Raw genomic sequence first — 20,490 nt, 5'->3', positions numbered from 1 at the left:
CACAAACTAAAAAAAACATTTTATTTGAAGAAAAGGATACATATGAGAGTAAATATATTCATTAGACAAGTGTATAGTTTTTTTTTATCTTAAAAAAGGACAGACAACAGAGTTCTGGTGTTTCATTTCCTCCTTCCTCGCCGCCCTCTGAAGCCTCGGACAGAGCCGTGACCGAAGCACACGGTTGTGGGGACCCTGAGAGACAAGAACACGGCTGTTGTTTTGTATGTCACATTGTTTGTAAAAAACTGTAGTGAATAATATGAAGATATCAACTCACATTCATTTTAATTATATAATATTGCATTTAAATGCTAGAAAAAAACTTCCTACAATTTGCTTAATTACATAATTGCACAAGTTTTGCCTTAAGACTAGAATCTTTAATATCCAGAGTTAACCTTGAAACATTTTGAAAATGGCTGACAGTCTCTCTAAGTACAGGGCTCAAACTGCCTGAGAATATCCAGTACTTTTGTAAAGACTAACCTGTAGGAGTATCGTGGTTTTAGTGGCTCCGTGCTTGTACTCCCCGTACTGTGAGCTGCCTCAGAAAGATCTGCGTGCTCCTCAGTAGAGGCTGACTTTGCCATGCGAGCAGCTTCTTCCTCAGACACATGCGTCTCCATGGATTCTCCTTGCTCGAGTTGGTGGGACAGCACATCACACATAACCTCACTCACACCCTCAGACTCACATACATCGTCCACTAACTCCATGGCTGTATCTTTCTGCTGCTGTCTCTTCATCTGTCGGGTTCTATTAACAAAGACATTATTAGAAATACACATACAAGGGTACTTAATGAAAATATAATTATTTAACACTCATTTAAGCCATTTTACTGTTAGTTGGGACTGAACAATGATACAAAATATGCATTTTAAGCAATTCACACTGTAGCTGAGCTTTTGAAAGAAAGTTCACTAAAAGTTACAGACTGGCTTCAATAAAGCAGCCAAGAGAATCTCAGTCTATAACTATTTTGTTAACAAGAGACTATGAAATAGCCGAGTAAAAATATAAACAGTTTCAACTCAAGAATTTCAATTCAGAGGCATAAATTGTGTTTACTGTAATAAACATGGACTCTTCTAGACTGAAACCTTGCAGAGAAATACACCTACTGAGGTTTTGCTGCCATCTAATGGACCAAATATGCAGTCTTACCCTCTGTCCTTTTTGTTTTGTCAAATCTGAAGTCTGGAGGATACTTGTGAATCTGATGAGGTGGTCTTTCCTGTGTTTACTAGTCCTGAACTTCTGTCCACAGCCCTCCACCAAACACTGGTACTGAAAAATGTGAAGGAAGAATCAGGAAAAATAAAAATAAAAACTCAGTATTAATCTTCAATGAATGTTTAGAATATTTCACTTTATTTACAGCTTAAGATCAAGACAATAAAGAGTCGTGGGAAATTACACAACCTTAGACTTTAGCTCACCAAATCTTGCCGCTGGGCAAGGATAGTGAAAAGAGAGTCATGCCACTCCTGAATGTGAATGTCTAGGAGCCGGGCACTTGGCAGGGAGGCGGCGGCAAGAGCAGCACACATGTCTGTGAAGGGAGTTGTAGTGGTGCTCATACTCCTCCAAAGTGCTGAAGACTGCACTGCAGCCAGAAATGTGACAGGCAAACTCTGACACGCTGAGAAAAGACAAAAGGAGGTCATTACAATGGGCTAAAGTTAAAAAGGGAAGAATCCACAGCTGTTAGCTAACTTTGTTGTTTGGTGTTAGGGGTTTTGGTGGTTTATTTGCCCTATTTCTGGAGATAACTGGTCAAGACTAATAGACTATCTAAGTGCTAAATTCTACAAAAACTTGCACTCAGTCCTTTTATTTTAACTAATCAGTTTAGTCTGTAAAATAGTACCAAACGCCTGACAAAAATTAGTCATATAAAAAATGAGTGATATATTGGTCAATGTCAACATTTGTTTAACACACTACCTCAATAGTAACAATGTGATGGTCAATTGGGTAAGATGATTTCAATACATGTCAATGTATAATCCATTTGTGGTACTTTCTTCTAAAATGAAGTTAAAACATATTTTAATGAGTTCAGGAACTGCTTTTCAGTGAAGGACATTATCTGCCCTGTAATTAAATGGGCTAAATAATGTAGCTAAATTTGTTAACTGAATGCAGCCCAATTCTGTACCACAGCCACACACAAGCTAACGTTATTACAAAAGCTAAAACTTCGATCACGAATTGATATAACTTGATTTAAATACCTGAGTGGTGGCTTGCCGTCAGCCTCTGAGATGTAGAGGTCTTGCAGATACATGTGTCTGTGAATATCCCCATCCTGTTAACAACATTCACATGCAGTATTTTATGGTGGCTACTTGGTTAGCTAAATGTGACCGTTATCCAAGGGCTTCAGCAGAATGAGTAAACGATCAGTCGGTTCCATTTGTTGTTGCTATATTAACGTTACCTCAAAGAACTCGTGGTCCTTGTGCAGGTGGATGAGCTGCGGGGTGAAGTTGAACGGATTTCCCTCCTCGTCCACACTCTGCCTCGGCTCCTGTTGGATTCCTGTCAAACAGTCTTCATCGCAGTTTTTTAATAATAAATGTCCATCTGTCAGAAGTCGGACCAATTCTGGCTGCTGTAGCATCGTTTCAAGTTGTCATCGGTTGTTATAGGTACCGTAACGTGCTAGAACGAGAACACGGTGCGCAGGCATCAACACCATTGACATAGCTAGACATATGATCAACACACATTTGAACACGTATGTGTGTACGTGTATATACATTATACATATGTGCCTATTTGTACATATTTGTATTCATGTATTTCTCCGAATGATTTGTATATGCGACAGGAAGATGTTTGTTAAATAAGTAAATTTGTGGTGTCTTGTAATCCCATGTGGGATGGGCCAAAACGTTTGACATGACACAGAAATAAAGCATAACATAACTAGATAACTAACTAACTTAACCCTGCTACAACGCGACGTTGTAGTGAATACTATGAGTCCTAACCGGTACAAACGCAGTATAGCAGCGTATAATTCAGTATACATAAATATGTAACTTACCTTAAAAAGTACTCTTTCTCGACTGTAACGTTCATTGACATATATACAAGGTAACGTTAGCCGCGAAGAGTTTGGGTTGTAGTAGTTGTCGCGAAATGACGACGTCATAATGGGTTTTTTTCAAAAAAGGAAATGATGCGTTACCGCCACCAACTGGCCGAACATACGCAACATAATCAGAGACAGTTTACAATAATCTTTGGAAAAGTTATATCCACATCAGGATGCTAATTAATTGGTAACTTTATTTAATTTGTTTGATATTATGCACCACAAACGAGCAATATAAACTTGACTCGTCCGTGTGCAAGCACATAGTGTAGGCTATTTGTCTTTTCAACTAACTTTACCAATTTAGCAAAAGAAACGCGATGTCGCAGCTTGTTTTATCCGGTTGTATCCGTTTATATACTGTCCATGGTTGTTGTGTCCATAGGGTTGTACCAGTGACATATATATAAGGGTTGTACCAATGAAAATTGTAAAAGGTCAAGAACCACAAAACCGGAAACAGAGACAGCTTGCCTTAAAAGTAAAAGTAGCCTACAATTAATGCACATTTTTAAGACTAAACCCTCCCTAAACCATTGGAAGAATGAGCTAAATATCTTGTGTAAGTCATTGAAACAGCTTAAAGACAAAAAGCCCTTAAATTGATTTCTTCACTTGAGACTCTTAAGTTAATTTGAGATAGCCCTTTTCTTTTCGTTTTTATTTATTTATTTTGAATTGTTATGTAAGCTCTTAGGTTTGGTTTATATGCTCGACCCAAGGCAAAAGCTCTATCTTTGAAGTGAATTTGTAAATGTAACTTGTTGTTGGTAGGCCTATTCTGTATTCCTAATAAAGAAATTAATAAAATAAAAAATAAAAGTAAAAGTGTCGCATTTGAAGCGTAACGTTAACACATAGGCTACAACTCACTCCAAAATATGTATTTACGCTGCTGCATGATAATAACTGGCAAAGAGTCACTCGATAGGCTAATATGTTTCAATTGTAAAGGAATCGAATTATACAGTTGTTTTTTTTCTCATAACATGAAAACACCGTCTGAGCGAATCTGACTGCTCCGCTATTTTACCAGTAGATGGTGATAAAGGCCACTAAGATCCCTTGTATTTGGTCTGCTGTCATTTGCTATTGGGTAGATGTTGGCTTACAATTAGGCTACTGGACATTTTTTAATAAATCAGGACTTTCCCATAATCTGCCGAGTAAAATCTGAAATTGAATGAAATGAAATGAAATAGATTGAGGGAAAATAGAGGGCAGAGCCGACCATAAAACAGAGCCGACTTTTAACTAACTGCAACTTTCTAAACGAGGTTTATCAGTAGACTAGTTTATCACCGCGTTTTTAATCCCCGTACAATCATGTCTATCACTTAATTTTGACTCACCCAGCACGTTACACAAATTTAAAGAACAACCTTTTTACGGCTCGGGTTGTGACTCATGTGGTTTGTCAACCTCAAATGGTAATTGTCAGGATATTACACAGCAGAGAAGGGGCGGAGAGCTGAGGAGCCTATTTCCCTTAGACTGCCAAGCACACAATGTCAGAGTCCGTCCGGTAGAGCAACATGCCATATTCTGGGTTATTTATATGGATTTTCTTCTCCTCATGGGGTACGAATATCTTTCTTTCTTTCTTTCATTCTTTCTTCCTTTTCTTTCTTTTTTACTTTCTTTCTTTCTTTCACTCGTTCACTCTTTCTTTCTTTCTTTCTTTCTTTTTTGTAAAATATCCCTGATACTTTCAGGAATAATTGCGGGCAATGAGATGACTCTTCCTCATGTGATGAAGTACCAAACAGTGATACCTCAGAGGCTGAAGGATTCATCTCGCATTAATGATGCCACTACACATCAGGTAACAGACACTCTACTGAACCATTTGATGAGTTTATTTAAAAATCAATTTTAACTTTTTGAAGAATGCATTAAAGGGTATTTTGCTGTGTGTGTGTGTGTGTGTGTGTGTGTGTGTGTGTGTGTGTGTGTGTGTGTGTGTGTGTGTGTGTGTGTGTGTGTGTGTGTGTGTGTGTGTAGACATACCCTGTTGTACTCCAGTACTCTTTGACGATTGCAGGGCAAAACTACACACTGCACCTGGAAAAGAACAAGTAAGAAAACTTAAAATGTTTGCAACACTGCTTTGTATTTTTTTCTGATTGTGCAGAGTCCACACATACTGTACTCTCATTCTTGATGTGTCAATATTATTTAAAAATAAATAAATAAATGTTCTTTTCAGAGACCTTGTCGGGAAAAACTTCTCCGTGACACACTATTCTGATCAGGGCACCCAAGTCACAACTACTCCAGATCTTAGGGTATGTCTTTGCATTATTTCACTAATATTTTGCTGACATTAATATAATCCCTGTATTTATATCAGAAACAGATGCCTGTGTTGGGAAAATTAGATAAGCCTCAAATGAATGCTTTGTTATTTTTTTTTATTTCGAATCACTGAATAATGGAGATGTGGATGATTCAGAGGTCTGGAACCAGATGAGTGTAATACAACCAAAGATTTATTTTCCTGTACAGGCAGGCAATGAGTTAAGTAGGCTACAGGATATCCTGTGTCACCTCACCTCCAAGTTTCAGTGGTTTTGTTACATTGGTTTCCTATATTTGGTCTTTTGTTGCAGGTGTGGTTATTTTGTGGTCAGTTCAAAATGTTAAATCACAGCTCTGAACTCTTGAGTTAAGATAATATAAGAAAGAGGGTTTATATAATGCAGATCTTCCCACATATATATTTACTGTATTGACCAAATACATGTGATACGATTTTAAAGGCTGTACAACTCAAATAACAACACAAAAGTAATTACATACATATCTAATTAATTATACAGATCCCAGTCATCTTCATCATTTTTATCTACAAACTTTGTGTTTTGGGCATTTTATGCAATACCTGCCCGTAACATTTCAAAATAGCAGATGACATGATAGTTTCTCAGTTACAAAGTTCCTATTTATGAGAGGGGACACTGCAATTCTTGTGTAATGTGGAAGAGGAATTGACATATAAGGAAACCGTGGCACATACGATATTATCTTCTTCAAATTAGATCACATTTTTACACTTCGCTTAAGAAAAAAACCCAAAAGAGTGAGTTGAAATCTCTCCATTGAGTCTGTGACAAATAATAGACGTCTCTTCAGGTCCACTGCTACTACCATGGGCACATTGTGGGGGTAGATGACTCCTCTGCCAGCGTGGGACTGTGCTCAGGAATAAAGTGAGTAATTCTGGATGGCAAGTTTTTTTCATTATATCTCTAATTACAAAAAGTTATTGTTTCTCAAAGTAGAGTGCCAAATTTAATTAAGCCTGTGGTAATTTGAGACTGTAAGTCTCCCTTTGTGACTCATGACCAGTGTGTCCAATCCAAAGAGAGGATCAGTCTCTCAGCATCCATAAAGACTGCATGTAGCTCGATTTCTGAAAACCTATAACCCAAACAACAAAGGCCATGCAATGCTGCCTTCTGTCTGCTATAAAATACATGTCTGTTAGTCACAATATCTGTGGAAACTTGAAAACAGGATAAACAAGGTAAACTGAGATCTGTTTGAGAAAAGAAACCGTTTTTTTCGGTGTCCACTCTGAAGTTCCTGTTTTGCACTACAGGGGGTTTGTGCGTCTCCAGGACCAAATGTACCTCATTGAACCTCTGGCTGGCACCGAGGCGGGGCAGCAGAACGACAGACAGATCTCCGCAGTTAACAGTGACAAGGTTCTTCATGCTGTTTACAACTACAAACACCTGAGGAGGAAGAGGAGCTCCTGTTCCCATGGAAACACAACCACATACTATGATCACGGACCTCGTCCGTCTGGACTGTTCCAGCTCAGCAGCCTGGTAAAGACACACAGTGTGGACATATACAGAAATACACCAGGCTTAGAAGCCTGAAGCTGATCCAATATATATCCAATATTTAGTGCCGCATTCTTGCCTTTGACAACTGTATGCAAAAAAAGAAGCAAGAACGGATATGCAGTAAAATACTACTAATGATACACAGTTCTTGTATCATAGTTCCGTATCTGCATCAGATTTATGATAAAAAGCACTTTCTCCTTGATATTTAAAAATCTAACAATATGAGACCCAAAAAAAGAGTTTAAATAATTTGAAAATTACAAGTTGCACTTCAGTTGAATGTAACAAATTAACACAAAACCAAAGTGAATGAATAAAGGGGCGCATGGTAAAAAAAAAAAAAAATAGACAAGACAACAAGAAAACAAGGAATAGAGACATAATAGATCTTAATATATTTGGAAATGATTACAGGATGTGACTATTAGCTTCAATAATTCGTCATTTTGCATATTTCAATACTTTTGCATCAAAATAATTGTTGTAATTATTTTACAGTTTGTATCTTATCTTATTCATTTATTTTATAAGCAACAGTGTTTTGAAAGGTGCTATACAAATAAAGTTTATTATTTTATAAAACTTTTGTCTAACCATATCAGACACATATGCATGCACACCCACCTAATATACCTTTTGTGTTATTCAGAAAAGCAGAGCCCAGACCAAAGACCGTACAGGAAAATCCAGGACAGTGGAGCTGGTTGTGGTGGTCGACAACAAGGAGGTTTGATTCCTTATTTTCCTTTTCACAGTTTGTCATTGCAGATGTAGCTCTATTAATGACATTGATCTTGTGGATGATACACAATTCCCTTAAGAAGTAGATTATTTGATATACCTGAGATCTTCTTGGTTGTTATTACTAATTCAAACAATAATTTCTTTTTAGTATGAGAAGTTTGGCAGCAAGAAGAAAATAGAGGCCAGAGCGCTTGAAATAGCAAACCACGTGGACAAGGTATGTTTGTTTCTCTGTAGTCTATCAGTTGAAAGGATTCAACCTTGTGAAGGCCTGATCTTAAATAAGGGCATTCTAGAGTTCAAATGAGTGTAAAAGCTTCATTTTATGTAATTTTCCTTCTGGACTAATAAAGTAGTCCATCTAGTTTTACCAGTAATTTAGTTTTTTTTCATTGGTGGCAGAAAAGACTATAAAAGATTTTTCTCACAAAGCAGCAAAGCCACGTGTCCGGCACTTCATCAGACTTTACTTTGATTAAATACAAGAAATCTGTCCTGATACTATCTGTTCTTTCCTGAGTTGAATCTGACCAATAAAAGGAATGAACAGTTCTCTCTCTGTGAAAATCTAACTTTAACTGTGAATCTTCACACCTAAGTTGATAATCACACATTCACACATATCACACAATTCTCTTTGCATACTCTGAAGGAAAAGGGCCAACATGAATGCATCATCAGACAGCACTAGACCCATAGTGGTTTCTAGCATCATAGATGAGGCCTTTGGTTGTGTGATTTTTAAAATTACGTGTTTGATCCTTTCGTGTATGAAAAATACTGATTTCAGCTATTTACTTGGCAGTTCAATTCAGTTTTAGGTTCATTTCCACTTTCCAGTTTGTGTTAACATGCTGCTCTGTTTCAGCTCTATCGCCCCGTGGGTGTTCGTGTGATGCTGGTCGGTCTGGATATCTGGTCATACAGAGATCAGATCGAGGTCAGTACTAACCCTGAGCTCACCCTCGGTCGCTTCCTAGAGTGGCGTCAGCGGAGCCTGCTGCCGAGGACCAAACACGACAATGCACAGTTTATCACGTAAGACGCAGCTGTTTTGAACTCCTTGCCAAAAGGACAATGCCAAGATGATGTGTGATAGCTGTTAGAGCTAGTGTCTAAACATTTCTCCTCTTCTTCACTTAGAGGTGTGGATTTTGATGGTTCCACTGTCGGCTTAGCCAACACCAATGCAATGTGCACCTCTAACTCTGGAGCCGTCAATGAGGTACATATACTTTTTTGTAACATATCTGTGTAAAAATATAGAAATTAAAAGGAAATTATTGGGAGTTGTGTGATGTTAATGTTTCAGTTTTACTTGACTCGACTTTTGTCTACTGTACACACAGGACCATAACATTAACTCAATAGGAGTGGCCTCAACTATTGCACATGAGATGGGTCACAACCTTGGCTTGTCCCATGATTCTGAAAACTGTGTCTGTGGCTCCTTAACATCGAAAAAAGGCTGCATCATGGCTGAGAGTGTTGGGTAAACTCAGTTTCACTTCCACATAAGCTCCCCCAAATCTACTGTTCTTAAACCCAGAGTAAAGCTAATATTTACCTTTTTTTTTGTACTTGTTCTTGTTAACTTTTCTCCTAGCCTTGTGTATCCAGAGCTGTTCAGCAGCTGCAGTCAGCAGCAACTCAGCAGGTTCTTGGAGGAGGTCAACCCTGCCTGTCTGTTGGATACTCCCTCTACTGACCGCATCTATGGAGGGCCAGTGTGTGGAAATGCCTTCCTGGAGCCTGGAGAGGATTGTGACTGTGGCACTGCAGAGGTTTGTTCATGCCGCACGCAGAAGGTGGATACAAACAATATCAAACTAGGAGACTGGATCGTTATATTCCACACCTTTCTGTCTGTCTCATAGGAGTGCAAGAATCCCTGCTGCAATGCCACTACCTGCACACTTAATGCAGGAGCCCAGTGTGCACAGGGAGAGTGCTGCCACAACTGCCAAGTAAGTAATACTCACTATGTCCTCTCTACTGTAGATGAGGGAAGTCACACTGATACTTACTATGTTACCAAATATCTAGACACTGTCTGACTCTGCCGTCTGGCTGGTTATGTGCGAGTGTGCTTATTTCAGTAGTCAGTACATCACCAGCTGTGTTTCTTTTCGCTCTGCAGCTGAAACCGACAGGCAGCGTCTGCCGACCAAAGACAGGAGGCTGTGACCTGGCAGAATACTGCACCGGCTTCTCTGCCTCCTGTCCGACTGATGCCTACACCCAGAATGGCCTGTCCTGCAACCGTGGAAAAGGATACTGCTACAATGGACAGTGTCCTTCACGGCAGGAACACTGCAAGAGACTTTGGGGACCAGGTAAAACACCAGTGAATTACAGTTTGTTTTGTTGTTGTTATATTCTGATACATTGAGATTCTTACGTCCGCAACTATCTTGTTTGTCATGATTCTGCTTAGATGCTGAAGTAGCTCCAGATGTTTGTTTCTACCAGCACGGAAACTGCAGAAAGACACTGTTTAGCCAGAGATGTTCAAACCGGTATGTATTCAAAAGCCAAAACAGCACTATAATCATGTATATATTACAGTGTGGTATTCTTGATTTGTGGTACAGTATCATTGCTTTGTGGTTTTTGGTTACAGAGATCAATCTTGCGGGAAACTTTTCTGCTCTGGAGGATGGGAGTTTCCAGTGACATCCAGGAAGTCCTTTTACAAAGTAGGAAATGGGGACATATGCAATGAGGCAACTATGAACCCTGAGGATAACTATCCTGCAGATCTGGGCTTAGTGCCTGTTGGTACCAAGTGTGGCAACAACATGGTAAGAAAACTGCCCATGTTGCTGGTGGCTGTTACTATCAACAAAACCTATGTGGACTCCAGTTCTGTGAACTTTGTCAATATCTTTCAGGTATGCTATGATCAACGGTGTCAAGACATCAAAAACATAAAAGTGTACGGAACAAATGACTGCTCTGCCAAATGCAACAACCACGGGGTGAGGAATCTGTTAACCTCACAACACTGTAGAGTTCTGTATAGCCATGATAACATAACTGACTGTGAGTGTGATCTCTGGCAGGTTTGTAACCATGAGAGACAGTGTCACTGCGACCCTGGCTGGGCCCCACCTTTCTGCGATGTGGAGCAGTCAGAACTTCCTGAAGGTATTGTACAAGCCTTTATATCGTTGGTTCACTGTTTGTGTCTGTTGTTCTTCTGCTCTGTTTTTCCACCATGATTTTACACATGAAATAGATTTATCCTGGACTCTCAAACAATGATGCTCTGTTTTGATGATTTAATGGAATTCCCCAGTCACATTGGTACAAATGCAGTAATGATGTTACAGTGCATTTTGTTTCCTGAGCGGGTGACATACTGTGTTATCCTTGAACAAAAAAAGAATATTGTCACAATCAATGTGTGTTTGTGTGTGCAGAGCCAAGTCTGGTGGTGTTTATTGTGTCACTGATAGTCGGCTTATTTCTGCTATCGGTCCTGGTTATTGAGAGTTTGATGTGCTGCATCAAAAAAAGGCGACCAGCAAAGAGGTACAGAAAAAATGTTATCCCTTTATTTCAGTCTCTGTTTAATCACTATGTACATTCAGCCACAAAGACTATACTTTCTACTTTGCCCATCTTGAATTTTACCTTCTGTGTGTATTTCTTTAGATGCTTCCAATCTACCTCAGGACAAACCAACCCGTTGTTTCGGTCAAGCGGTGTACGAGGCAGCCCTCGTCTCGGGTCCACGCACATCAGCCAGCCTACATTTGTGGAGTCTTCAGCCGCTCAAGCCTGTAAACCTCTGTCCTCTGCCAGACCACATACCCAAGCACTGAAGCCCAGCAGAGCAGCTCCATTGGTGAGCTTCCATTTTGAACAGCTTCAGCATCAGAGTGTAGTAATGCACTGTATCCACATGGTATTTGTTTTATTTGGCAACTAGTTTGCATCTGAAACCATGTCATTGTGGTGAATAGTTTTGGGTAACTGACCCAAATATGAAGCCACAGAAAACAGCAAAGATGTGCCTGCTGAAGTGTCTTTGAGCCACACACTGACAACCAATGAGATCCAGGGATGATATTGAATAAATTCCATGCTATCATAAAGAGGCCATTTTTGCAATGAAGCTACAAAAACCAGAAAGTATCATGGTTTTCGCCTTCACTCATCTCTGTTTGTGTCCCTTACAGCCCCCTAAGAATTTGTCAGCTGTATCTCAGCCATCAAAGATTCAACAGGTAATCTGCTCTACTGTTTTTTTCTTTATTTTAATGTGGCATTATGTATGTGTAGTATTGCAGTCTTTATTGTTTAGATGTCTTCTGTATTTCAACCAGCAAATACATGTTTTTCTTTAGGTTGTAAGTCCGTTCATGCAGCCTGTTTCAAGCAAGCCAATCTATTCTGAGGTAAAACTGCATACAGAAATTTCTTATTTTCTTATATAAAGGACACTAATAATTTGCTTTGTGTGTATTACTTGTTTTAATTGTTGTCTCTTTTTTGTCAGAATAAGCCACTACCTCCATCTAGACCTCTGCCACCACTTGCAACAAAACTGGTGAGTTACATTACATTAAAGTCATTTTACCTACAATTTTCACATTTGCACTCACACATTAACAGTGTTGGGAAGGATACTTTCAAAACGTATTTCGTTACAGAATACATGCCCACAAATGTAATTTGTAACGTATTCCATTACGTTACTCAATCTGAGTAACGTATTCTGAATACTTGGATTACTTCAAGATTACTTCCACATTGAATTGCGTTTTATAGGTGTAGGAATGCGGCTATCACATCCAGCTTACTAAACAGGCCTATATTGGTGTGTTCTTTTTATTCCAACTAGCTGAATGTGTACCTGAACAAGCAGATAGATTATTGTATTGGTAGTCCCGAACTGCATAGCCTACTACAAAAATCGAACTGCAGTCTAAGCTACCACAAGCTAATTTTAGCTAACGTTAGTTAGCATGTCAAACGGGGCTATAGTCTTTAAACGGCTCTGGAGCTAGTAAATCAGCACCTAGGAGAATATAAAGTCGCACGTCAATGTTAAAATAGCAAGGTGACCAGTAAAACTACAGCAGACGACTACCCTTGGCTAATTAAAAAAATAACTTACTTTAAGATGCTTCTTCAGGTTGGAGGTGGAGTAATTTGGAGCTGAAAGGAGGTTGGTTGCTGGCAAGCAGAGGCTGCACGGCACAGTTAGCTGTATTTCATTCTCCCTGTTCGTTCTTTAATGTGAAATGCTGTTTGAATTTCCAAGATAGAAACTTATTGCTGCCCTGGCTCTGTCGTGCCGGTTCCGACTCCATTGTGACTGATCACGCAAATAGCTATTTTTTTCTATTTCATATCGGGGCTTCTGAAAAATGCATTAAGTTGCCTTAATTTATTCAGAGTGAATAAACTCGTGAAACGGAGAAGTATTGTCATGTAATCCATTGATTTTAACAATGTAACTGTATTCTAAATACCAACTATTTAAATTGTAACTGTAACGGAATACAGTTACTCATAATTTGTATTCTGAATACGTAACGCCGTTACATGTATCCCGTTACTCCCCAACACTGCACATTAAAATGTTCGTGCCATTGGCACTTGTTTGAAATGTGAACATCTGCTCTCTAAGATCATGAAGCCAAAGCCTCCAATGCCTCCAGTGAAGCCGAAGCCCTCTGCAGTCCGGTCTCCACTGCCACACACTCAGCTGGTATGTATTCAGACGGCAACAGAGTCAATCGGACCTTCCTAAATCCTCCAAATCCTGGCAGTTGGTAGTCAGACATTCCTAATGTTATTCAAGGCATTCACGTTTATAAAGACGTCTGTGGTTTTGGACATTGTCCTAACATAGCAGTGTAATGAACAAGTTGTGACTCAGTGTTAGTGAGTCAATAAGCACATAAACTTCTCTGGACCACCACTGAATAACTAAGAGACATGTAACAAAAGAGTTTAGGGAAAGGCATGTTTCTTAACATTTGTTTTTCTAGCTTGCAGGGAGAGCTGCCCTGATGCCCCAAAGCAGGCCCAGATGACAGAGGGAATCAATCTCCCATGGTGTAAACACTGAGATCCTCTGACAGAGGACACTGTTGTTGTCCCACCTAAGAAGGACCAATAAATCCTCTCAAGAGACGCATGTCTGTTTTAAAGTGGAAACGAGATCCACTGAAGAATCGGCAGCAAATAAATAACAGAGCTTTTCTGGCAATTATGGCCTCCCTAAGGATTACCACCGTCTGTGTCTTGCTTATGTAAGCCTGCAGTATGTTGATGACAATCTGAAGCCGTGATTGACAGACTCAACTCCTGTGCTTTATAAATGACAAATGGCTATGCTGCCATGATGATGTTTTTTCTTATTTTTTTAAATTTATGCGGAATGTCTCTCTGCCTTGATCCTTGAATATGTGAAGTGAACACTTTGCAATTGCACTATCAATGCTGTAACTGTTTTACTAATTGTTATTATTCCCTCACATTGGTTTTGGTACTGCTTTTCTAAGAAATAATGTTGTTAAGGGATTTTAAAATGTGGCACTTTACAGATTATGACTTTTTCTTGAACTTTTTTATACTAATTTATGTATGCTTGACTAACGGAATTATTACATGCTGCTGTTTTGTTTCATGTGTTGACTTAATATGTGTTGATTGTAATTGTTCAAGGGATTTTATATTGCATATTTTCTATGCAGCAGACACCTTCCCTCAAAATGCCATTGATTGTGGTATTCCCTTACAGTGAGGATTCTGCCTTGATTTGTCCTGCAAACTTTGAATTGACAATTCATTTGAACCTTTCCTATTTATTGAGATCTTCTTTTTGTCTGTGTAATGAAGCGAACAATAAAAGAGAATAGCCATAATCAGTGTTCTAGTCATTTTTATCCATCTGTATCATGATCCATAATCTGTTGTCATGGTTCCTTAGCGGTCGCCTAGCAACGCCTTAAACAACTGTCGTCGAGAGAAGCTAAGAAGCTAGCTAGCCCAGTAAAACAGTTTGAGTCTTTATAGAAAGACTCACTTACTTGTCCAGAAACCGATGTCGCTTTAAGAATAATGGACCGAGAACTGAACGAAGAGGAACTGCAGGATTTGTACGCATGGATAGACAAAATATCTCTGTCCCGGCCCAAACGAAACATCACAAGAGACTTCAGCGACGGAGGTAACGTTAACCGTAGTTAACTTAGCTAGCTAGTTTTCGGCCTTGCTAGCAGGGAGGTGGTGACTGAACAAGCAGCAGGAGTAATATGACCTCGTATAAATGTGTCTCACGTAACTACTGTCTCCAGCTACAATAATCTTGTTTGGCTGTTTACGTAGTTTATCAGCTCAAATGTCTGTCTGTCTGTTTATTTATTTACTTGAACTGACTCTACCTTTCTGATGAACCCTCTGTAGTGATGGCTGCAGAGGTCGTCAAATATTTCTTCCCAAAGTTTGTTGATCTGCACAACTATATTCCTGCAAACTCCACACAGCAGAAGCTCAGTAACTGGGATCTCCTCAACAGGCAAGACATAATAATAATAACAACCATTTATTTGTTTATTAAAAGGTCATGTGTGGATCTAATAAAGGTGGCTGCACTCATGTACTGTCTGGAGACTTCTAGCTTGTAAATGGGATAGGAGGGAATTGCATGAAGCTGAGCTGGAAAGATTTACATTTTCACAATCTGACTATATTCTTACACAAACACACACTCAACAAAAAGTTAAAATTCCAATATATATATATATATATATATATCCTAATCCAAACGACAGTGCTTTTTTGCTTTTCAATAATTTAGCTATAAACACTGAGGCAGAACTTTTGTTCAGCATACCAAGGGCCTCTGCATCTGGTCGTGAGAACCAATCCAACACACACCCACTCATCCTCTCCCAGGCCACTGATATGGCACATAGCCAGCTACAGATTTATGGGTCTTCACTGTAAACACATTGGCCCCTGGGGTGTTTATCATCACCATGCATCATCATCAGTTAAACCACTTTCAATCTGCTGTTCCTATTGTAACTAGTTTTGATTTTCTGTTTTATTAGTTATTATTTGTATTAGAAACATCTGTTTTTTATTCTTCTTTGGACAGGAAGGTGTTTTCCAAGCTGAACTTCCACGTGCCTGAAGAGACAGTGAAGAGGATTGTACTGAGCACCGCAGGAGTGATAGAGCCTGTACTGAATGCCCTCAGGGAGAAGATAGACAAGAAACTGGAGCACACTACAGAGAATATACTGGTGTGTACTGTATGTTTATGTGTGTGTGTGTGTGTGTGTGTGTGTGTGTGTGTGTGTGTGTGTGTGTGTGTGTGTGTGTGTGTGTGCTTAGAGACATACATACTATAGTCCCTTTTTATCTGTTTGAATGCTAATTAAAAAAATAAATAATAGCTGTGGTCCTCTTTCATTGTAGCTATGGGAAAATAATCGCACTTTGAACACTTTTTTTACTAAGGATTTGGAATACTATGACACCAGAAACCAGGAGAAACCTCATACAGGTAGCGTAATTATTATGTTATTGCATTTACACAAACCCTAACATACCTTCTTATTTCTTTACTCAAACTTCTTTTACTCAATCCACACAATTGTAGGAACTTTATCCTCTGACAGACATGTCTGTTGTCATATTCAACCTAAATTTCTGCAGAAGAACAAGAAGTTTCTGCGATTAAGTCAGTGAACTAAACCAGATTACAAAAACATAAATTGAAGAATGTGATGACTGTGTTTTGGCCTTATGGCTTGTGCATGATATATCCGTATGCTATTTGTGGAGTGTATTAGCTAACACAGTCAGTTTGAAACCTTGACTAAAGCGGCACAGTCCAACATTTCACATCTTTTAGAGCAGGGAAGGAAGTGGGTGTAATTTTAGACTATTTTTAATGTTGCTGTATCTACAGGTCAGCTGACAAACACAAAATCTGCATATTCAAGATAAACTGAGGTGTTTTTTTGCATCTGAGAGGACTAGTGACTGCTATGAAGGCTGAGTCTGCCTCTAAAATCATATTATTTCTAAGATATTCTCTACTTCTCGCCCTCTCTTTCCTGTCTTGATATTGTCAGCGCTTGAGTCCTCTCTGTTACGGTAATGCTAATCTCTCCTACTGATAGCAGCGACCACACAGCGACACAAACATATCTACGTTGAACAGCATCAGACAGGATTGATAAGGGAATCCCACGACCTTTAGGGAGTGAATCGTTGATGTGTCTTTCTTCCGTTTCCCACACCTCATCTGTTCCTGAAACAACCCTGCAAAGCTGACCTCAGGCCTCCTTCCTCTGCTCTTTCCTCTTCAATCTACACCCCATCCGCTATCAGACACACAGCTCAGTTCCTCATATCAGCGCCCAACATCACCAGAGGGCCTTTATCGCTAGCCTGAGCTCAGCACTGCAAGACTTAAAAGCCTCCTAATTTTTTCTTTCTCCATCTTCTAATCTAACTTCCCTTTTTCGCCCTTTTTCTTATACGGTCATTTGCCTCCTATCCTCCTCATTTTACCCTAGTTGTGTCCATAAGATTTATGGCATGAATCCCTTTAGGTTTCTAACAACAGCAGAGTTTTTAGTCATCATGTTGTGTTCACATTATAGTTGGAGAAATTTTTATAGTTTTGCTTTGTTGTCTTCAGAAATTCACCAGACTGAAGCAAAACTTGTGGCTCAGCTGGCAGGAGAAGAGATGAAAAAAGATGAAAAGAGCAGAATAAAAAACGGGTAGGACCAAAATGTTGCTTTAAATGTGACTTAAATTTAATCAAAAGCAGAGTTTATAATAATGATGGTGTATTCTGTTTTTTTTTTCATTGTATAGTAAACCGCAGCAGACAGCACAGTTTTACTCAGACATGGACCCTACTTTACAACTAATCCTGCAGGAAAAAGAGCAAGCTGTCATGGCTCTGCAGGAGACTGTGGAGGTACACACACATAGATACACACGCACACACACACCACTTGACTCATGGAAACACTTGGCTACTACATGTGATATTGTTGCTGTGTGTGTGTGTGTGTGTGTGTGTGTGTGTGTGTGTGTGTGTGTGTGTGTGTGTGTGTGTGTGTGTGTGCGCGCACGTGAGTGAGAGACATTGAGGTGTGTGTGATACATATGGGTCATAAGCTGTGTCAGCAGTGGTCAGTGAGTCAGTATCTGCTCAGCGGAAATAACTTTTTTTTCTTCGCCTTTAGCCACATCTGCATGTTAAGAAAGAATAATGACACAGATGTGCAACTTCCCCTGTTATTACTTTTCATCAAGTTTTCATCAGTGAGATAATTCACAGTTTTAGAAATAATCCTTACCTAGTTTAATCACATCCTTTTGCATATGTGTGTGTGTGTGTGTGTGTGTGTGTGTAGATTCTGCAGATGAAAGTAAACAGGTTAGAGCATCTGGTTCACTTGAAGGACATGCGTATTGAAGATCTGACGCGGCATCTGGAAACCTACAAAGCAAAAGGCAATACACGCTGATACAAACGTATGTTTGTACACACAGATTTTTTTTTTATAGTAGCTCTACATTATAACACTGTAACATAAATAAACTTTTACTTTATCAAGAAATTTTAGTCAAGGCAAAGGATCAGTTCATATATATATATATATATATATATATATATATATACTGAGATTATTGTCATCCCTGCTAAAATGCATCGTACCTGACATGCAACAGTGGGATTACAGATGTGTCTTGTTGAGTGAAGTGTGCTTTTGTGATGAAAGAGAGGTTTGGTAATTGAATTCCCATTAACATTAGTTACACCATTCACAATAGAGAAATGTAAGTACAAGTAATATAGCCATTCCAGTGTGTCGCTCTTTCATAACATGAAACACAACAGTGAACATTTCAAGAGGATTTATCTAATTTGACATTGAAATCCTTTTAATATCATGTCTTCTCTATAATATAAAGGTTTTTTGCAGATATTGCATATTATGTCCTTGTGTTTAAATCTTATCTAATGAGATTTTAAAGTAAATGGTTTATATGAATTTGGGTTGTTTAATACAGATAGTCGCTTCTTTACGAGGAGTGAGTAGAAGGTGATTTTTATGTGTTTATGTATCTACAGTCGTTAACCTTCTGTGCCTTTACACAGCCTATTTTACCTACTTCTGACTTCCAAGTGCTCAATAAATCAACCAACCTCTTTAATTTCCAAATTGTCTTTTTGAACATGAGCAGTGTAGCAAATCAGCAGTGTAGAGATCTAAGGCATTGAAATGAACCAAGCTAAATGATATGCAGTGTTAGGTTTATACACTGTGACTGTCACTTGCTTTACGATCTAAAATCACATAAGTCCTTTTTAATGCAACTCTTGTTCCCATTGACTAAGTGTGAAGACTGGTCAGAGATAGAACACAGTTAATAATTACTTCATTTTCAAGCGTTTCGAAAGACATGCACGACCAAACTGACAGATGTCCAAATATAGTAAGCTAAAGCTGACACAGATGTTCTTTCTATTTAAATATAAAGTGTACTTCCTTTTCTGATATATCACGTCATTCCAGTGAAATGGGGTTGGGCAGGTTCCTCCAAATTAGTAGGTCAGTGTTTGCCTGTCACTGTGTTGGTGTAGAATAAGAAGAGACAGGAGACCTGCTGAGCAGCATCAGGAGCAGCTGATCTTCTCCAGCTAGCTGCTGCTGCTGCTGCTGGGACCGAGTTCTAATCACCTTCACACCACCTAATCAATCACCATTATCAGGCTTACAGCAATAAAACACTGAGGTACAAATCTTACATTTTTTAGTGTTGATACTTAAAACGTCTTACAACACTCCAAGCTAAGTGGCTAGTTGGCAAATCAACCACTGGAATGCTACGCCAGTCAAGACATGCTAGCGTTAGTCAGTCAGAACAACTTATTTCTGTTTTTTCTGTACTGGGCCATTTACTCTAACAGAACTATAAGTTCAGGTAGTTTATTCACAAGACATATTTGTACCATAGACTCCTGTCTTATAACCAACTGCTAACCAGTCCTCTTTTGTGGTGCAGTTTATTCTCCAATATGTTAAATAAAAGTGGATAGTGACACACAGCGAATCAGCTACAATAGCTTCTCTAATTTTGGACTCTCTGGCTCTCAGTCCCCTCAAAGCGCAGCGCTGTTCACACAGCTTGCTATTGGACAACACTGACATCACTGAGTGATCTGTACAATTGATGGAGGGCCCATTTTATGGCTGATGAATAATTCACAACAAGAGAATAAAGAAGAACAAAGCACAATTAGGTTGATCAAAACATTCAAATATTTCATATTCATATTGACGCATATGCAACACAGAATTAGGTTTTGACCCTACATTTTACAGCTGACTCGAGGAATGACTGCAAAATCCATCCAGAGGGTCACCTCAAAAATGTAGAGGAGCATAAGTAAAAGACCTAAGAAGGGAAGGAAAGTGCTTAGAAATAGCAAAGCTAATGCTCTTTGTATGAGGTTTTGTATTACACACCCAAAAAAACACACACACACACACACAGGATAGGAATGTGAGAGAAAACTGCAGAACAGAGCAGCTACTGATGATGGCGCTGACTGCAGCTGATGAATCATATTCTGCTGTTTGGGGAGTAGATTTTCCGGCCTCCACTCAGAATGAAGGACCACGCCCTTGTATCTCTGAGGGATGGATCTAGGGACGAGGAGTCAAGGCTAGAAGGATCATACAGGATTTGATGATCAGTTACAAAAGG

At 39.1% G+C, this 20,490-nt stretch overlaps 3 protein-coding genes across 4 annotated transcripts; 2 read left to right on the top strand and 1 right to left on the bottom strand.

The window, feature by feature from the left end:
* LOC114572464 (zinc finger protein 511-like) lies at window positions 1–5,176 on the bottom strand. Its single transcript, XM_028604117.1, is given in 9 exon segments — window positions 1–195; window positions 490–759; window positions 1,171–1,224; window positions 1,227–1,293; window positions 1,446–1,532; window positions 1,534–1,648; window positions 2,244–2,317; window positions 2,450–2,673; window positions 5,123–5,176. Coding segments are annotated over 7 exon segments (594 nt in total). The 5' UTR covers window positions 2,633–2,673; window positions 5,123–5,176; the 3' UTR covers window positions 1–195; window positions 490–745.
* adam8a (ADAM metallopeptidase domain 8a) lies at window positions 4,592–14,603 on the top strand. The gene is made up of 25 exons (XM_028604116.1): window positions 4,592–4,693; window positions 4,828–4,937; window positions 5,117–5,190; window positions 5,322–5,400; window positions 6,248–6,324; window positions 6,717–6,948; window positions 7,622–7,699; window positions 7,865–7,933; window positions 8,585–8,754; window positions 8,860–8,941; window positions 9,066–9,208; window positions 9,323–9,500; window positions 9,594–9,683; window positions 9,857–10,052; window positions 10,154–10,235; window positions 10,340–10,520; window positions 10,611–10,697; window positions 10,782–10,866; window positions 11,142–11,253; window positions 11,377–11,569; window positions 11,904–11,951; window positions 12,072–12,122; window positions 12,224–12,274; window positions 13,361–13,441; window positions 13,725–14,603. Exons 1-25 carry the CDS (start codon window positions 4,648–4,650, stop codon window positions 13,767–13,769), a joined length of 2,640 nt encoding a protein of 879 aa, XP_028459917.1. The 5' UTR covers window positions 4,592–4,647; the 3' UTR covers window positions 13,770–14,603.
* A 78-nt stretch (window positions 14,604–14,681) lies between these two features.
* Window positions 14,682–19,398, top strand: spef1 (sperm flagellar 1). 2 transcript variants are annotated; one of them, XM_028603637.1, is made up of 8 exons: window positions 14,682–14,908; window positions 15,145–15,256; window positions 15,842–15,989; window positions 16,207–16,252; window positions 17,399–17,483; window positions 17,581–17,686; window positions 18,129–18,249; window positions 19,364–19,398. In XM_028603637.1, the coding sequence occupies exons 1-7, from the start codon at window positions 14,800–14,802 to the stop codon at window positions 18,240–18,242; spliced, it is 720 nt and encodes a 239-aa protein (XP_028459438.1). In that variant the 5' UTR covers window positions 14,682–14,799; the 3' UTR covers window positions 18,243–18,249; window positions 19,364–19,398. The 2 variants fall into 2 exon arrangements, with proteins under 2 accessions (XP_028459438.1, XP_028459437.1); XM_028603636.1 differs by lacking the exon at window positions 19,364–19,398 and having other exon boundaries at window positions 18,129–18,252.
* Window positions 19,399–20,490: the final 1,092 nt, after the last annotated feature.

The sequence above is a fragment of the Perca flavescens genome, chromosome 17, assembly GCF_004354835.1.
Source record: "Perca flavescens isolate YP-PL-M2 chromosome 17, PFLA_1.0, whole genome shotgun sequence".
NCBI classification, from domain to species: Eukaryota; Metazoa; Chordata; class Actinopteri; order Perciformes; family Percidae; genus Perca; species Perca flavescens.
The sequence above is the reverse complement of the archived record's forward strand: the minus strand, read 5'-3'. Positions and strand labels throughout refer to the sequence as shown.

Excerpts from the sequence above, each read along its gene's own strand:
- adam8a (XM_028604116.1), top strand. The coding sequence starts at position 4,648 with ATGCCATATTCTGGGTTATTTATATGGATTTTCTTCTCCTCATGGG. Across the intron at positions 5,401-6,247 it reads CAACTACTCCAGATCTTAGG|GTCCACTGCTACTACCATGG; the intron begins GTATGTCTTTGC and ends ACGTCTCTTCAG. Across the intron at positions 11,952-12,071 it reads AGCCATCAAAGATTCAACAG|GTTGTAAGTCCGTTCATGCA; the intron begins GTAATCTGCTCT and ends GTTTTTCTTTAG.
- spef1 (XM_028603637.1), top strand. The coding sequence starts at position 14,800 with ATGGACCGAGAACTGAACGAAGAGGAACTGCAGGATTTGTACGCATGG. Across the intron at positions 16,253-17,398 it reads CCAGGAGAAACCTCATACAG|AAATTCACCAGACTGAAGCA; the intron begins GTAGCGTAATTA and ends TGTTGTCTTCAG. Across the intron at positions 17,687-18,128 it reads CTCTGCAGGAGACTGTGGAG|ATTCTGCAGATGAAAGTAAA; the intron begins GTACACACACAT and ends GTGTGTGTGTAG.